Source organism: Panicum hallii, chromosome 3 (genome assembly GCF_002211085.1).
Source record: "Panicum hallii strain FIL2 chromosome 3, PHallii_v3.1, whole genome shotgun sequence".
NCBI classification, from domain to species: domain Eukaryota; kingdom Viridiplantae; phylum Streptophyta; class Magnoliopsida; order Poales; family Poaceae; genus Panicum; species Panicum hallii.
The window spans coordinates 55,198,713-55,217,152 of NC_038044.1; the positions used below are offsets into that span (position 1 = coordinate 55,198,713).

The 18,440-nt window shown below is 49.1% G+C and overlaps 1 protein-coding gene across 1 annotated transcript; it reads left to right on the plus strand.

Annotated features, from left to right (window-relative positions):
- Positions 1-13,811: 13,811 nt before the first annotated feature.
- On the plus strand, positions 13,812-15,770 carry LOC112885511 (pectate lyase-like). The gene is made up of 4 exons (XM_025951115.1): positions 13,812-13,936; positions 14,044-14,781; positions 14,914-15,043; positions 15,558-15,770. Exons 1-4 carry the CDS (start codon positions 13,812-13,814, stop codon positions 15,768-15,770), a joined length of 1,206 nt encoding a protein of 401 aa, XP_025806900.1.
- Positions 15,771-18,440: the final 2,670 nt, after the last annotated feature.

The following is an 18,440-nucleotide window of genomic DNA, read 5'->3' on the forward strand; positions in this document are numbered from 1 at the left end:
AGGGAACGCAGCCGAGTCACACCCAGCCTTTCGGCGAACCAGTAAGTTTCAAAGAATTTGACATTTCCGAAAAAAACATTTTCGGTTTATGCAGAGCTTTTTGTTATAAACATACGGCAACTTTATAAAATATCATTACATAAACTATTACAAGCTTTTCCAAAGGCTAAAAGAAAATATTACATTTTAGGCATCTAGCGGAGCGGATTTTCATTCAAATCACATGCAGTCGTCTGGGTATGCTAGCCTAGTATAGAGAATCTTATTGATATTCCACTTCATCTCTGGTTTTCAGAAATACAGGTGGAGGACATTAGGGTCTTAAAAGGAATACGATGAGTACAACAAGAAAATTAAAATTATACTCCACGGGTTTTGAAAACAATGACATAGAGCCAAGATAAGGAAGTCTTACTCTAGTTTTGATGCTCAAATGCAAGTTATCATAAACATTATTACCTTAGCACCTAGTTACTAGATGTGATCACCACCAGCTCCTCAGAACAAATATCCAACAATCTCGAAAACCGCCATGTCAAAACCCATCCGACCACTCAAACCCAACCAATCAGGACCAGCCATCTAAGCCTCACTAATCATCATGAAGATCCAGGACACCTTATAACAAATGGGACAACTAATTACCTTAGAGCCATATAGACCTCTTGGTTATTGCGCAGTTGTGACTAAGTTATTGTCCATGATTCCGTCCTTCAAACCCAGAGCAGGTACAACACCAATTCACATATCAAACAACAAAACCAAATAAAAAACATGAAAAAACAACCATCCATCCATTTTGCTTAGAACCGCTAATCACCAAGTAACTAAAAAAGATTGACAACCCAAGTTCTCATTTTAGAGAAAAGGACAAAGACAAATAGCCCAACACCTCTCATATTTATTGATCTCATCGTTCACAACAGTGGAGCCCTTTCACAAACTATATGCATGGATGGAGGGATCCCTTTATGAATAAGCAATATGTGGATTAAACTTCATACCGTACGTGGGGTTCCTCTCATGGGCTTATGCATTTGTTATGGTCCTAGTGACCTGTTTAGGGATATGTATCCATTGTCTATATGGGCCATAACACAATATTTACCTCTTTTTAAAACCAAATAAGGAACATGCGATTCTATTTATTACCTTGACTGTTTGGGCATTTCACCCGTTGCAATTCCAGAAACACACTATGCTGCATCTTTTTGTTGGAATTTTCGGTGGTCAAAAGGGCCGAAAAATAAGAGGATAAAGAAAACGGGAAAAAGAGAGATAAGCCCGTACCGCACCTTGACCGGAGGCGCAACCAGCTCATGGTTGCGGCCCCAGATCGCCCAGCGCCATAATAAATAGTGGGGCCCGGTATTTTGGAATCTAGTTTAACCTAGCCAAAACCCTAGCCGTCCCACTACAGCCGCCCAATCCCTGGCGGCGCTGGAGCGACTTGAAGGCCGTCGCTTGCCCTCTGCTGCCGTCCCTAGTCATTGCCGGTGGAGGCCCGAAGGATGACGGTACCCGCCACGTTCTTCTACGACTACACCGGGAACGACTATGGGAGCGACTATGGCAGCACCTTCGTCGTCCCTCACACTAGCCATGGCTGGATCTGCATTAACCATTGCACTCGGTCTAGATCTAACTCTGTTCATGTTCTTTAGGTTGTGCTCATGTTGTTTTAGGTGCTAGATCCTGTTAAGTTGAGTACTAAGACACATTTTACTCCTACATTTGGTATCTTTCACCTAAGCACCTATCCGTGAGCCGTAAGAGCCTATAGATCTAGTCAAGTTTTAGATCTTGGTTGGTTTTAGTTCTCGGTTTCATTCTAAGTTCTCGGTTTTATTCATGTTTAGTATAGATCCTTTAGCACTAAGTGTAGATCTCACGTGAAAACATTAGATCCGAGAGTAAGAAAAAGAAAATGAGTAGAAATCACATGAGATCCGCAAGAAATCCCACCCGAAAAACCCTGGCATAAGAAACAAAAGAGAGAACCCCACGGCGGCGCCCGGTTTCCACTAAGTTGAAATGTACTACCGGGCATCGCGTGGCTGCGCGCCTTGAGGCCGCGCGGGGCGCATGGCTCCCGCGGCAGCAAAAAAACAAAGATATGGCAGCGAGACCGAACGAGCCGCGGAGGCGCGCTAGCTCCATGGCCGTCGTAAAGGTGCCGGAACCAGCTGCGCTGCTGTGGCCCGCACGGCCGCGCGTGGATGAGATGGCAGCGCATCAGCGGCCTAGAGCCAGGCGCTGACCGGTGGCATAAGCACGCGCACCAACCTCAAGACCGCACGGAGCTGCGCGCACTCACCCCACGTGCACGGGACATCCAGACCCACGGCGGTGGGGCTTCAGATCGGGCCACACATGCTCAGTGCCCTCAGGTGGTGGCGCTCTGGCGCACGGGCGGCGAAGTGGCGGCGTCGTAGCCAAGCAGTGCCACGGCAGCGCGCTCGCTCCATGGCGGCCACAAGGGCTGCCGGAACGGGCGGTGCCTGTTGAAGCTTAACCCTGTGATCGAGTCGGACTTGTAAATAGCTAGTTAGCTGTCTGGTTAGTCTGTTAGCGTATCCATCGCGAGCCTGACGCACGCTGAGTTCATGCGGGGATCGTGACCTTTTTTTCCGCTCGCTAGGAGCTCTGCTCGGCAGTACGTGAGTCGTGGGATGGCACGGCTGGTAGTGGCGTGCGTGCCGCGCATGTAGGCAGGATCACTGCCATGATTAGCTGTAAGTTTTCTATATAAAGCAATGAAATCAACACAGAAAAGCTGCCGCTTTCGCAGCACCAAAACACCTAGAGTTCATTGTGTTCTTGAGTGCTAGCTCCTGAGCTCGCCGGCGATCGGATTCCCGGCGAACTCCAACATTTGGTACCAGAGCGGTTACTTACCATTCCTCGGCAACCATGTCCAGCGCGTCAGCTCCGGCGGGAACAGGCGGACGTTCCCCATCCCCTCCACCACGACGGTGCCGTGTCTCTCCCTCTCCAGCTCCCCGCTGCGGACGCCAGTGCGGCGGCGAGGTCGTCATCGAGCGCATCAGGGAGAGAGGCGGCGGCTCCACCACCTACCCCATGCTCACGCGCACCAACTACCAGGAGTGGGCGCTCCTCATGCGCGTGAACATGCAGGCGCAGGGGCTCTGGCACACCGTCGAGCCGGAGGAGGGCGACATCATCGAGTATCGCGAGGACCGCCTCGCACTGGCCGCCATCCTCCGCGCCGTCCCATCTGAGATGCTCGGGTCCCTCGCGCGCAAGCGCACTGCGCGCTCTACCTGGGACACGGTGAAGACGGTGCGCGTCGGCGTTCAGCGCGTCCGGGACGCCCACGCCAAGCAGCTCTTGAAGGACTTCAATGACATCACCTTCAAGGACGGAGAGAGCGTCGACGATTTCTCACTGCGCATCGTCGGCCTTGCCAATCAGGTCCACACCCTCGGCTGGGACACCTCCGATGCCGACATCATCGCCAAGATGCTCCAGGTAGTGCCTGACCACTTGTCTCAGATTGCAATTGCCATCGAGACCTTTCTTGCGGTAGACACCCTCTCCGTCGAGGAAGTGGTGGGGCGGCTACGCCAAGTGGAGGAACGGCGCAAGAAGAAATTGGGGATGTCGCCAACACCACCGGCGGACCAGATCTACGACAAGCAGGGCAGACTCCTTCTCAGTGAGGAGGAGTGGCTCGCGAAGCTGAAGCTGCGCGGCGACGACGGCAGTGGCGGCTCCATCTCTGGCGGCAAGAAGTCCGGCAAGCCTCGGCGCGGTCGCGGCAGTGGCGGCGCCAGCGGTGGAGGAGGGGCGACTCGCGACCCCAACAAGCCTCCGAGCACCCCGTGCTTCAAGTGCAACAAGGTGGGCCATTGGGCCCGCTACTGCCCCAACAAGCCCAAGAAGGGTCAGGCCCATGTGGCCCAAGGTGAGGAAGATGAGCATTCTCTGTTGATGGCCCACGCCGTTGTCTCCCTCAACCCTTCCCCTGCATCGCCTGCATCGACCCCGGCGAGATCCATCCACGCCGTCACGCCTTCTTCGCCACCTCCCCGCCGCGTCAACATTCGCGAGGACCGCGTCTTTGCCCAGCTCGGCCCTCGTGCGGATCCGGAGCCCCATCGATGGGTTCTAGACACCGGGGCCACGAACCACATGACTGGGGAGCGGAGCGCCTTCTCCCAGCTCGACAACAGCGTCTGTGGCACGGTCCGTTTCGGTGACGGGTCTGTGGCGGAGATCGAGGGAAGTGGCACCATCATCTTCAGCTGCAAGAACGGAGAGCACCGAGCACTGACGGGGGTCTACTACCTTCCCCATCTCACAGCGAACATCATCTCCGTCGGGCAACTGGATGAGTCAGGGTGCCGGATCAACATCGAGGACGGCATCCTAAGAATCTTTGAGCAGGGCCACAAGCTGCTGGCCCGGGTCAAGCGCTCACCTTCGCGCCTCTACGTCCTCGACCTCAAGATTGGCCGACCTGTGTGCCTGTCGGCCAAGAGCGAAGAAGCGGCGTGGTGCTAGCATGCTCGATTTGGGCATCTGAGCTTCCAATTGCTGCGCCAGCTCGCCCGCCATGAGATGGTGCGCGGGCTGCCGACCCTGGAGCAGGTGGATCAGATGTGCGACACCTGCCTCGCCGGCTAGCAACGGCGAGCCCCCTTCCCCGAGCAGGCGCGTCGTCGCGCCGCGAACGCCATCGAGCTCGTCCATGGCGACATCTGTGGCCCGATCACGCCAACGACACCCAGCGGCAACCAGTACTTCCTTCTGTTGGTTGATGACATGAGCCATTACATGTGGCTCGTGTTGCTCCCCGGCAAGGATCACGCGGCGGCGGCGATCAAGAACTTCCATGCGGCCGTCGAGGTAGAGACTGGCCGCAAGCTGAAAACCCTGCGCACCGACCGTGGGGGGGAGTTCACCTCCGTCGACTTCGGGCGCTACTGCACAGAGCGTGGCATCCAGCGGCAGCTCACTGCCCCCTACTCTCCGCAACAGAACGGGGTGGTTGAGCGCCACAACCAGAGCGTGGTCACCATGGCGCGGTGCATGCTCAAGGCGAAGGACCTGCCCGGCTACTTCTAGGGGGAGGCCGTCACCACGGCGGTGTTCTGAACCGAGCTCCGATGCGCGCCCTCGATGGCAAGACCCCCTACGAAGCTTGGCATGGGGAGCGCCCTCCAGTCCACTACTTCCGCACGTTCGGCTGCATCGGGCATGTGAAGAACATGCGGCCACACCTAAAGAAGCTTGACGACCGCAGCTCGGTGATTATCTTCGTCGGGTACGAGAGCGGCTCCAAGGCATGGCGCTTCTACAATCCCTACACCGGGCGCGTCACCGTATCCCGTGACGTCATCTTCGACGAAGCGGGTCAGTGGAGGTGGAGCGACTCCGGCGGTGATGAGAACATCGACCCCGAGCCGTTCACCATCGAATACTCCATGGAGTATGAGCCAGTTGCAGGGGAGATGGAGCAGGAGGCACCGACACCAGGCATGCCCACGCCAGGCTCTGCCTCCGCGCCATCGCCGCCAGGACCTGCTCCCACGCCACCGATTCTAGGTTCTTCTTCAAACTTCGTCTCTCCTCCACCAGGCTACCTCGACGATCTGGATGCCGATCACGAGGACGACGCCCCACTTCATTTCCGCGCCCTCGACAGCATCCTCGGCAGCGCCTCCCCACCTAGACTGGCGTCCAGAACACTTGACGAAGAGCTGCACCTCTCCTCTGCCGAGGAGCCGGCCTCGTTCCGCGAGGCTGAGAAGGAGGCATGCTGGAGAGGCGCCATGCTGAAGGAGATGAAGTCGATCACCAACAACAGCACCTGGGAGCTCATCGACCTTCCACCAGGACACCGCCCAATCGGCCTCAAGTGGGTGTCCAAGGTGAAACACGACGAGAACGGCGACATCGTGTGAAACAAGGCGCGTCTCGTGGCAAAGGGCTACGTCCAGCGCGCCGGGATTGACTACGACGAGGTCTTCGCACCTGTGGCTCATATAGAGTCTGTTCGTCTGCTAATTGCGCTAGCAGCGAACCAGTGCTCTTGAAGTCCATCATATGGACGTCAAGAGCGCCTTCCTAAATGGCGATCTCAAGGAGGAAGTGTACGTCTCCCAGCCCGCTGGCTTCATCATCGACGGCGCTGAGCACAAGGTTTTGCGCCTCCGCAAGGTGCTCTACGGCCTGAAACAGGCGCCCAGGGCCTGGAATGCCAAGTTTGACACCGCCATGGCATCTCTTGGTTTCCAGAGGAGCAGCTCGGAGCACGGCGTGTACACGCGCACCAGGGGCGAGTCTCGGCTCATCATCAGCGTGTACGTCGACGACCTGGTAATCACCGGCTACGGCAACCAGGACATCTTGCTGTTCAAGGACGAAATGAAGAGCATCTTCAAGATGAGCGATCTCGGCTTGCTGTCCTACTACCTCGGCATCGAGGTGAGTCAGGGACCCTCCGGGATCAAGCTTTGTCAAGCAGCCTATGCCGAAAAGCTCCTGGAGCGCAACAGCCTGCTGGGCTGCAATCCAGCAGCAACACCCATGGAGCCTCGCCTCAAGATGGGGAGGGAGAGCTCCACACCGGAGGTCAACGCCCCGGAGTACAGGCGGATCATAGGAGGGCTCTGGTATTTGATCCACACAAGGCCGGACCTCGCCTTCTCTGTTGGCTTCCTCAGCAGGTTCATGGAGAAACCGTATGAGGAGCACCTGGTCACCGTGAAGTGAATACTTCGATATGTCGCTGGAACGCGTGACTACGGGCTGCACTACACACGAGGAGATGGCGAGCTAGCCAAGCTGATCGGCTATAGCGACGCCGACCTCGCTGGCAACATCGACCAGCGCAAGAGCACCACCGGCATCGTTTTCTTCCTCGGCAGCAACCCCATCACCTGGCAGTCCTCCAAGCAGAAGGTCGTGGTGCTCTCCTCGTGCGAGGCAGAGTACATCGCGGCGGCCAACGCAGCTTGCCAGGGCGTCTGGCTTGCTCGGCTGCTGGGCGACTTCACTGGCACAGAAGTTGCAGCGCCAGAGCTCAAGGTGGACAACATGTCCTCATCTCACTCAGTAAGAATCCCGTTTACCATGATCGCTCCACACACATAGACACTCGTTACCACTACATCAGGGAGTGCAACGACGGGAATCGCATTGTCATCGAGCACGTCTCCACGGAGAAGCAGCTCGCTGACATGCTCACCAAGGCACTTGGGCGCGTGCGCTTCCAGGAGCTGCGCGCACAGATCGGCGTCGGCAACACTGCAGGTGACTCGATCAAGGCTTAGGGGGGAGAAATGTTGAAGCTTAACCCTGTGATCGAGTCGGACTTGTAAATAGCTAGTTAGCTGTCTGGTTAGTCTGTTAGCATATCCATCGCGAACCTGACGCACGCTGAGTTCGTGCAGGGATCGTGTCCTTTTTTTCCGCTCGCTAGGAGCTCTGCTCAGCAGTACGTGAGTCGTGGGATGGCACGACTGGTAGTGGCGTGCGTGTCGCGCATGTAGGCAGGATCACTGCCATGATTAGCTGTAAGTTTTCTATATAAAGCAATGAAATCAACACAGAAAAGCTGCCGCTTTCGCAGCACCAAAACACCTAGAGTTCATTGTGTTCTTAAGTGCTAGCTCCTGAGCTCGCCGGCGATCGGATTCCTGGCGAACTCCAACAGCGCCGCCAAGACCAACAAGGTCGCGGCATGAGGAAGCCGTTGCGATGGCAGTCGGCGCCGGGTGGCCGGCCGTCCAGCGGGACGCCATGCATCAGAGACGCCGGTGGCTGCTGTGAGGAAGAGAGGGAAGGAAATGTTTTAGGGTTAGGGTTTGGTCCGCTGCTCACTCCTTATATATGTCCAAAATCCACTCCCAGCCATCCGATTGAGGGTTTTGAGAACGAACGGCTGAGATGAGGCAAGGGCTCATGGGGCTGGGGGGCACCGAGCTGGGCCGACATGCCGGCCTAGCCATTAACTGCCGGGCCCCAAGCCCAGGCGGGATGAGGGGAAGGGGGCACGCGGCTGGGCCTAAATGGCAGCCCAGCTATTGGTTTTTAGGCCGTGAGCCCAAGTGAGTTTTGACCCCTTTGTAATTCTCCCTTTTATTTAGTTTTAATCATTTCTGAGTTGGTTTTTCATTATTATTTCCTCATTAGCACTAAGTAAATTCTTTTGGAGGTTATTTATACTGTGAAAATTATGAGATGTTGTTCTGAGTAAATAGATCCAATGTGAAATTTATTTGGAATATTTTAGTTTATTTGGGCATTTATTTAAATGTCCATGAGATGCTTAGTTTTATTTTATTTTATTTTGCTTCTGCCCAACGGTGATGCAAAATTAAGCTTCCGCTATGCTAATTATGCTAAGTTATTTTATTTTGCTTCTGCCCAATGGTGATGCAAAATTAATTAAGTTTATTTGTTTCTGCCCAAGGGTGATACAAATTTAGTTATTCATATTTTTTAATCTAGCCAACGCTGATTAAAATTCATTTATTCTGTTGTCATTACTGATTAAAGTTTATTAACTTTGTTTCCATTCAGACACCACTCCCTCCACCATTGTAAGCTACGTTAATTGCATGGAGAAGCTCGGTGGTGATAACTTCGCTAAGTGGAGGGATGAGATTAACCTTGTTCTGGTCATGATGGATAAGGACTACTCCATGCGGGAGCCCACTCCTGTTGCACTAGTTGCTGCACTAGCTACTGCAGGGGAGGAAGATCCTACCCTAGCTGATCGCACTGCTGCATACTTGAGGGACAAGAAGCGTTGGGACCGCTACGACAGAGTGGCTCTCATGATCATGGACATAACCATCAGCCCGTTCATAAGGGGAGCACTTGAGAAGAAGCCTAAGAATGCTAAGGACTTCATGAAAAAGATTGAAGAGTACTTTAAAGGGTCTCCTAAGGCCAATGCCAGGACTCTCATGTCTAAGTTAGTGTCCATGAAGTACAATGGGCAGGATAGTGTAAGGGAGCATATTTTGGGTATGATTGACCTCCGGGATAAGCTTAAGGACCTGGATTGTCCCCTTAATGATGCCACTCTACTTCACCATGTGATGTTGTCGCTTCCACCAGCTTTTGAGCCCTTTAAGATAAACTACAATGGAAGCGATCATAAGTGGGACATTGCTACGCTCGTTGCTAAGTGCTCTCAAGAGAAGGAGAGGATACACTCTCAGAACCCTGACTTTCCCAACATCGTTAGACATGAGGGACATAAGGGAAAAAACAGGAGGGTCATCCACTCCAAGAGGGCAAAGAAGGATAAGAAACCCTATGAAGCTCCTAAGAAGGATGGTTCGTCTTCTTCCAAGGATCCTCTCTGCTACCACTGCGGAGACACTGGCCATGAAAGGAAGGAATGCGAAAAGTTTAAGCAGTGGTGCATTAAGAAAGGTAATGGCGACATAATTTTTATAGTCGATGAGTCTTTTTATGCATTTTTTCCATTAAGTACATGGTGGATTGATTCTGGTGCCACCATTCATGTTACAAATTCCTCACAGGGATTGTCTGGCGTGCGGACTATAAGAAGTGGGACTCGAAGTCTCAGAGTCGCCAACGGAATTGAAGCTGAAGTGGAGGCCATCGGGACTCTTCAGTTAGAACTTCATAGCGGCTTCATTCTACATTTATTAGATGTCCTTTATGTACCATCCATTCAGAGCAACTTAATTTCTATTTCTAAATTAGATCGTGATGGATATTCGTGCACTTTTGGGAACAACAGATGTGTAATAAGTTTTAATGGTTATATTATTTGTTATGCACCTTTACATGATGAGCTTTACTTACTGTCCCATAATAATAATGTCTCTGTGTTGAATGTAAGCAATGTCAATCATAAGCATAAGAGAGGTAAGAAGACTTCATCGAAATTGTGGCATTTTTATTTAGGCCACATTTCGAAGGGGAAAATGGAGCATCTCATTAGAGAAGAGATACTCCCAAAACTAGACTTCTCTAACTTAGAACAATGCGTTGATTGTATTAAGGGAAAATTTGCAAAACAAATTAAAAAGATGGAGCTAAGCGCAATTCTGGAATATTAGAATTAATTCACACTAATATCTATGGTCCATTTAATGTTAAATCAGTGGACGGTTTTAGTTACTTTATTGCATTCACCTATGACTACTCCCGTTATGGATACATTTACCCCATAAGAGAAAAGTCTGAAGTACTTGATAAGTTTAAAATCTTTAAAGCTAAAGCAGAAAATCAGCATAAGTTAAAGATTAAAGTGGTAAAATCAGATAGAGGTGGCGAATATTATGGGAGACATGCTACATATGGACAAATCCTCGGCCCGTTTGCCAGATTTCTCCAAGAGAATGGAATAGTAGCTCAGTACTCAACTCCTGGTGAACCTCAACAAAATGGTGTAGCTGGGAGAAGAAATCGCACTCTAATGAACATGGTGCGTAGTATGCTAAGTAATTCTACATTGCTAGTGAGTTTGTGTATGGAAGTGCTAAAGACTGCTGCGCATATAAATAATCGCGTTCCTAGCAAGTCAGTCCCTAAGACCCCTTATGAACTTTAGACTGGTAGGAAACCTAGCATTAATTATTTACATATCTGGGGGTGTGCAGCTGAGGCAATATTATTTAATCCATCCCTTGGAAAATTAGACCCTAAGATAGAAAGCTACTATTTTATTGGATATCCAGATAGATCGAAGAGGTATCGATTTTATTATCCTAAGGGTACTACTAAGTTTGTTGAGACGAGTCATGCAGTATTCTTAGAGGAAAATGGATGCACTGAGAGTAGGCAAATCGATCTTGAGGAAATTCGGACTCATGATCCATTCCCAATGACTTAGAATCATTACGTGCCCATAAGTCGGTTTACGGTGATGTCTCAGGTAGTTGATCCTCCGGAAGAAAATACGGAGGCAACGCCTATCTTTAGTGGACATCAAGATACTCCTAAGCATCATAATGAAATTGTGGAGGAGCCTGCTGAGGAAGTGCAGGATCAGATCACTGTTGAGGCACAAGCGGCACAGCAGGAGGTTGTCGCTGAGCCTGTTCCAATAGCGGAGCCACAACCTCTGAGAAGATCAACACGTGAGAGGAAAACTACAATCTCCGATGATTATGTGTATATGAGTGAAGAAGGACACAATATGGGGAAGGTTGATGATCTGAACTTGTTTAAGGAAGCTATGAGTAGTGAGCACTCCCACAAGTGGATTGAGGCTATCGAAGAAGTGCTAAAATCCATGAGCACAAATAAAGTATGGGACTTAGTAGAAGCTCCTAAAGGGGCCAAAATAGTAGGCTGTGAATGGGTCTACAAAACTAAATATGGCTCCAAAGGAAAAATCGAATGGTTCAAAGCAAGACTTATGGCCAAGGGCTTCACACAGATAGAGAATTGATTATACTAACACCTTCTCGCCTGTCTCGAAGAAAGACTCATTCAGAATTGTTATGGCTCTAGTAGCTCATTTCGATCTCGAGCTGCATCAGATGGATGTTAAGACTGTGTTCCTTAACGGCGATTTGCGTGAGAATGTGTAGATGAAGCCGCCAAAAGGCTTCGTTGTGGAAGGCAAAGAACTGATGGGATGCAAACCAAAGAAGTCAATTTATGGGTTAAAACAGGCGTCTAGACAATGGTACCTTAAGGTTGATGGAGTAATTAAGAAACTAGGCTTCGTCGAAAATATAGTGGATAATGGTATATATATTAAGATCAAGGGGAGCCCCTTTATCATTCTAGTGTTATACGTGGATGACATCATGTTAGCTTGCAGCGATAAGAACTTGTTGCATGAGACAAAAAGATTTCTCTCATCGAACTTCGACATGAAGGATCTTGGTGATGCCTCTTATGTGCTGGGCATTGAGATTCACTGAGACAAGTCCAAGGGTGCATTAGGACTATCTCAAATGGTTTATATAGAGAAAGTTTTTAAAAGGTACAAACACTGGCACAGCTGCACCAGTTGTTAAGGGCGATAAGTTTGGGCAATTTCAAAGTCCCAAAAATCAATTAGAAATTGATCAAATGAGACCGATTCCATATGCTTCAACTGTTGGAAGCATTATGAACGCACAAGTATGTATACGCCATGGCTTAGCTTTTATTACTGGGATGCTTGGTAGATTTCAGTCTAATCCAGGTATGGACCACTGGAAAGTAGTTAAAAAAGTCCTGCGTTACATCCAGGGCACTAAGGATCACATGCTCACATATAAGAGAACTGAGAACTTAGAAGTAGTTGGCTATTCAAACGCCGACTTCACAGGTTGGGTTGACACTAAAAGGTTCGACATCAGGTTATGTCTTCACACTTGCGAATGGAGCAATTTCATGGAGAAGCTCCAAACAGACACTTTCTGCAGCATCTACGATGCAAGCTAAGTTTGTGGCATGTTATGAGGCTGTAGGGCAAGTTGTGTGGCTTAAAGGATTTATTCCCGGACTAAGAGTGGTAGACAGCATAAGTTAACCACTAAAATTGTACTGCGACAATAAGGCCGCAGTTTTCTATGCTAGTAACAACAAGTTGAGTGGTGGTGCCAAGAACATCGACATTAAGTTTTACGTTGTGAAGGATAGAGTACAGGATCGTACTATTGAGTTAGAGCATATAAGTACGAAATGCTCATGGATCCACTAACGAAAGACTTACCTCCCAATATATTTCGTGAACTAATTGCCGGCATGGGATTATTGGATAGACTGTGATCTTGGAATTAAAAGGGTCATAAGTCAATCATCTTCTATTAAGATGAGTGATGTTGTGCATTGTGGATAATTGTGTTGCAATGAAATTTGTGCACTGTTGCGATACATTGTCTCTTTACATAACTCTACTTTAAGAATGGCATCAGGTTTAGGCCTTTAGATCAAAGGGAAGAATCTTGGAATTTTCGGTGGTCAAAAAGGCCGAAAAATAAGAAGATAAAGGAAAATGGGAAAAAGAGGGATAAGCATGTACCACGCCTTGATCGGAGGCGCAACCAGCTCATAGTTGCGGCCCTAGATCGCGCAACGTCATAATAAATAGTGGGGCCTCGCACTTTGTAATCTAGTCTAACCTAGCCAAAATTCTAGCCGTCCCACTACAGCCGCTCGATCCCTGACGGCGCTGGAGCGACTTGAAGGCCATCGCCTGCCCTCCGCTGCCGTCCTTGGACAGTGCCGGTGGAGGCCCGAAGGACGATGGTACCCGCCACATTCTTCTACGACTACGCCGGGAACAACTATGGGAGCGACTACGGCAGCACCTACATCGTCCCCGACACCAGCCATGGCCGGATTTGTGTCGACCATCGCACCTGGTCTAGTTCTAACTGTGTTCATGTTCTTTAGGTTGTGCTCATGTTGTTTTACGTGCTAGAACCCGTTAAGTTGAGTACTGAGTCACATTTTATTCCTACACTTTTCTCTTTTGTAAAATTCTAAAACCATTAACATTTGTATTAATTGTTTCTTGTGTTCTCTCCTTCTATTATGGCCTGCCATATTTTTTTCCCGACAAAGCATGCCATACTTCCAAATTAAGGATTTCATTCCAATTTGTCTACCATAATACCTACCATCTTTAACAGACATATCCTGGATGTTAGAAACTTATAAAAAGCCGATCAGATAATTCCTTTTAAATCGTTATACCCTAAATAATTCCCTTATATGCACTCACTTTCCTAGATCGTCATTCCAAACAATAATAGAATTTCCTTATGGCGGCCTTCCTGTCTATATAGATCGAGATCAGCAGATACTGCTATAGTCATATTCAGGTCAATTTCGTATTGTCACCGAGAACAATGGTCTTTCTCATCTTCTTATGCTTTTCATCTTTTCTTCCCCATTATTCCATCTCTTCTCCATTGCCATTGCCAATCGACTCCTCATCTGCAGCTGGGCGAGAGGGCGTGCAAGATCTAGTCAGGTAGCTAAACTGTATTTATTTCAGAGAAGCATGAACATCTCTCAGTAAGTTTAATCTGTTTTTGAACAAAATCAGTAAGTTTAATCTTCATTATTTTCCCTGAACAGAAGCATGAACATGTCACTGCACCGACGGATGCTTGGCGACGACTGCGGCACCGGCAACCCGGTGGACGACTGCTGGCGCTGCGACCCTAGCTGGGCGGACAACCGGCAGGGCCTGGCCGACTGCGCCATCGGGTTCGGCCGCGACGCCGCCGGCGGCAAGAACGGCAAGACGTACGTGGTGACGGACCCGAGCGACGACGACCCGGCGGCCCCGGCGCCGGGCACCCTCCGTTACGGCCTCATCCAGGAGGAGCCCCTGTGGATCACGTTCGCGCGCGACATGATCATCAGGCCCACGGAGGAGCTGGTCGTGGCCTCGCACAAGACCGTCGACGGCCGCGGCGCCGACGTGGTCGTCGGCGACGGCGGCGCCTGCTTCGTGCTGCACAACGTGAGCAACGTCATCATCCACGGGATCGCCGTGTGCCACTGCAAGCCTGCGCGGACGCCTCTGGCGTCGTCGTCTTCTGCCGGCGGCGGCCTGTCGGACGGCGACGGCATCACCGTCTTCCGTTCCACCGACGTGTGGGTCGACCACTGCACGCTCGAGGCCTGCACCGACGGCCTCATCGATGTCACGGACGCCTCCACACGCGTGACCCTGTCCAACAACCTCCTGAGGAATCATGACAAGGCAATGCTTCTTGGCCACAGTGACGATTTCCCTGATGACAAGGACATGAAGGTCACCGTTGCATTCAACCGTTTTGGGCCAGGTCTTGTCCAAAGAATGCCAAGGTAATTGAGAATACCATCTTTTATTCAACTATATGTTTTTGAAGAATTTTTCCAGCATTGCAAGTATTTGGTTGTTAATGTGATTTTTTACATTTAGCTGAATAAAATGCTGACTCCTTCAGTACTTGATAGGTGTCGGTTCGGGCTGTTTCATGTCATCAACAACGACTACATAAACTGGCAGATGTATGCCATTGGTGGCAGCGCTTCGCCAACAATTCTGAGCCATGGCAATCGGTTCCTCGCTGACAAGGACAAAGAGGTTTTTATATCTCTTCGCAGTAATTCTTTTATTTCTTTTTTCTTGCAAAGCTACTGTGATTTGTGAAGGCCCATGCATGTTTTGAATCTATCCCAATGATCTTTTCGTAAAGAAGTCGTTCAGCTACTCGATCCAGTCAATGTAAGTTCAACAAGCATTCCGGTTTTCTCTATAAAGGAATATGTTGGAACACAATTTTCTAGAAAGAAGTGTTGAACTGTTGATCCCTGTAGGACAATTAGTGTTGATCCTTGTATGATTGTTCTCTGTTTTTCATTGGGTCCCCTGTTTGCTGTCTGATGTCGGCCTTGCCCACTATCATTGAGTGGGTGTTTTTGTGCATTTCTGTTCATGTTGCTCCCAGGCATTGTGTACAGACTGGCCTTTGTATGCTTTCTCTAGCACATTGATACGCCACTCTCTCGCGCATTTGAGAAAATTTTTAGAAAGTAAAATAGAGCTGCACCTATGTTTTGGACGACCACACAAACTCTGAACTGTAAAATTTCTTCAGGTGACGAAGCGCGATGGGGCACCAGAGAGTGAGTGGAGTACCTGGACCTGGATATCTGAAGGAGATATGATGCTCAATGGCGCGTTCTTCAGATCATCTGGCAGTCCCAAACCTGATGTCAACACCCCTAGCTTTGCCAAATCGGTCTCTTCAGTGTCGTCGATGACTGCCTCTGTAGGGGTTCTGTCATGCAAGGTGGGATCTCCGTGCTGAAACGCTCGAGGCAGGCGCCGATAATTTTTCAGTCCAGGGGCACCTGCTTGGTCGATCGGCTGATGGAATAACAGCCATGCATTTGACAATTTTAGTTGTTCGGTGCAGAGCAGGACATGATATCTAGTTTGTTTCTTGTACGGCCTTTGTCTTCCACGTTGGGTGGCTTAAAGGCACATTTCTTTTTATGTTCTCTTTGATAAGTTACGCAGTGCCTAGTTAAAAAAGGGTACTATATTTCTGAATTTCCGACGATGGGTGGAACCATCTTTATTGGATACCAAGTTATATTGTGGTCTTTGTTGTATGTTTATTCTGAATTGTAACAGCAGTAAGTTTGTGAACAAACTATCATCACCGGTGCCCTCAGTGGAGGTGTGGATGGCAAACGGCTGGGTGGTCCATCTGCAGCCAAACTAGCGAGGTGCACGCAGTGACGGCTATTTGTGGCTGCACATTATATGTTGGCGAGGGTAGAACATCGAGGGAACATTGACAGCAAATGCATGGCCGAGTGGGTGGTGAAAAGAGCAACGAGACTATTGAGTAAATAGATAATTGTAGTATTAAATTTTCATAGATCATAATAATTCTATATGAAATAAGATCATAATAATATAGAAACTAGCTAAATAGATCTAACATACTAGACAACATAAACAATATAGTTAGGATCTCAGGATATATGCTTAAGAAACATATTAGGTCACAGAATATGTACTGAGCCTTGGCTGGAGGATCGATGACGCGCTGTGGTGAAGACCTTGAGCAGTCGCGTGAAGCGCTTCCTAAAAATCTTATTCGCTCTTTCCCGGTGCAGGATTGTAAAGGCGAAGGGTTCCGAAGATGTGCTCTCTTGTTCGCCGGTGCACGCCAGTGCTCAGGACGGAGAAGGCTACAATGACGGCGCAGCAGCGAGAAGAGGTAAAAACCCTTACTCGTTTTGATGTGTTTTTGGTGGAGGCCGATAGGTCGTACACATAGGGAAGCTAAAATCGACCTCGCATCGCGATCGCAATCTAAACCGATTAGATTTAGGGTTTAGATTTTCATATCTCGCAGAATTAGAGCTAAATAAAAAAAACTGTAAAAGGAAGCCGTGACCCCGCAAGGCGACGGGTCGGAATTCGGCGGACCATTCATGCAGGTGCCGCACGTCCGCGCCCTTCGCCGTGCCCGGCGAGCGAGGCGTGGCATGGGCGTGAGCGTGCGTGTGTGATGTTGCTCTTCTCTCACTATCATATAGCTTGGAGGAGTGGACACAACCTTCGTATTTATGTGGCCAACTACTTATCCGCTAGCAAACTTGTACCACTTCCTTAGATCTTTAAAATTTATTAAAATTTCTAAATTTGTTAATAGACCATGTACACTAAAATTCCAGTACAGACCATGCGACTTATTGGCCTGTCAGAATCTTGGCATCCAATGCGTGATTGAGTGGGATGGTCAAGTGCAATGGCTCCCGCCGCTCCTGGGCCCACTTGCCGCCTCTCTCTCTCTCGTCGAGTCACCAGTCTCGCGGGCCCCTCCAGCCCACGTAATAAAGGGTGACCTGGGTTATTAGATGCACTGGTTGGCTTGGCTCTCGAGTCCGAGACTAGAGAGAGGGATGCGACAAAACGGCCGCTAGATTGGGATTAGTAGAGTATAATCACCTGAGTTTAGAGTGTTCTCGAAGCTTAGCTTATTATGTGCTTTAAACTAGCTAAAGGCAATTTGGCCAATGGTGACAATGTAACAACCAATGGTATGATGGCAGCTATTGGTGCCGTCCATACTTTACCCTTGTTTTGCATGTATGCATGAGTTCTGGAACCCAGAACGTTTCAAGGGTGTGCGCGCGCGCATGGATATGCATATACCATTACCACGCGTTGTCAAACACGTATATGCAAATCGTCAGTGTGTATACAACGTGTAAATGAATCAATATATGCTTTGCTGTTTGTAATAAGTTATCAGATCTCAAGTTACATAATATGGAAATTATCCGGGTCACCGGCATAATAAAAAAAAATAATGTTAATACTAATTGATCATTATTACGAAACTATAATCACATTTTCATTATATTTGATTTTATTTGAAACATCATGCTTTCCGCAGAAATTGCTTAATTATTATAGAAGTGTCACCGTGCGGACTAAGGTGCAAATCGTTGACGTTCTAAATGATTTACCCCTTTTAACCACATGTTAATCGCTAACCTTTTGTTATCATCGCATTTACATGGAGACTAGTGTGTTTTGCGTTCAATGAAATATATCATGACAACAAACGAAGAAAGATGATTAGCTAAATGTTCTATGGGTACTCTTCTTGTCGTATTGATCGTGCATGGACACTGCTGGGCTTGAGCTAGTCATGATGACCGGAACACAGCCGCTTGATCGATCATCTGTTTGATCCACGTATTAGGCTTGGATGGCTGTGCAGCGACACGCGATCAATCACTAAGTACGGAAATGGCCTTTCATCCACACTTTTAGTCCCTGCAGGAATTGGGTCCGGAACTAATGAAAACATTAGTCCCGGATCCAACGACCAGGAACGGAGCGAGCAGGGAGGGACCTTTTGTCCCAGATCCAACTGGGAATAATAGTGCGCGGCATAGTTAGTCTTGGTAGTAGCCTCGTCTTTAATCCCGATTGGTGGCTCGAACCGGGA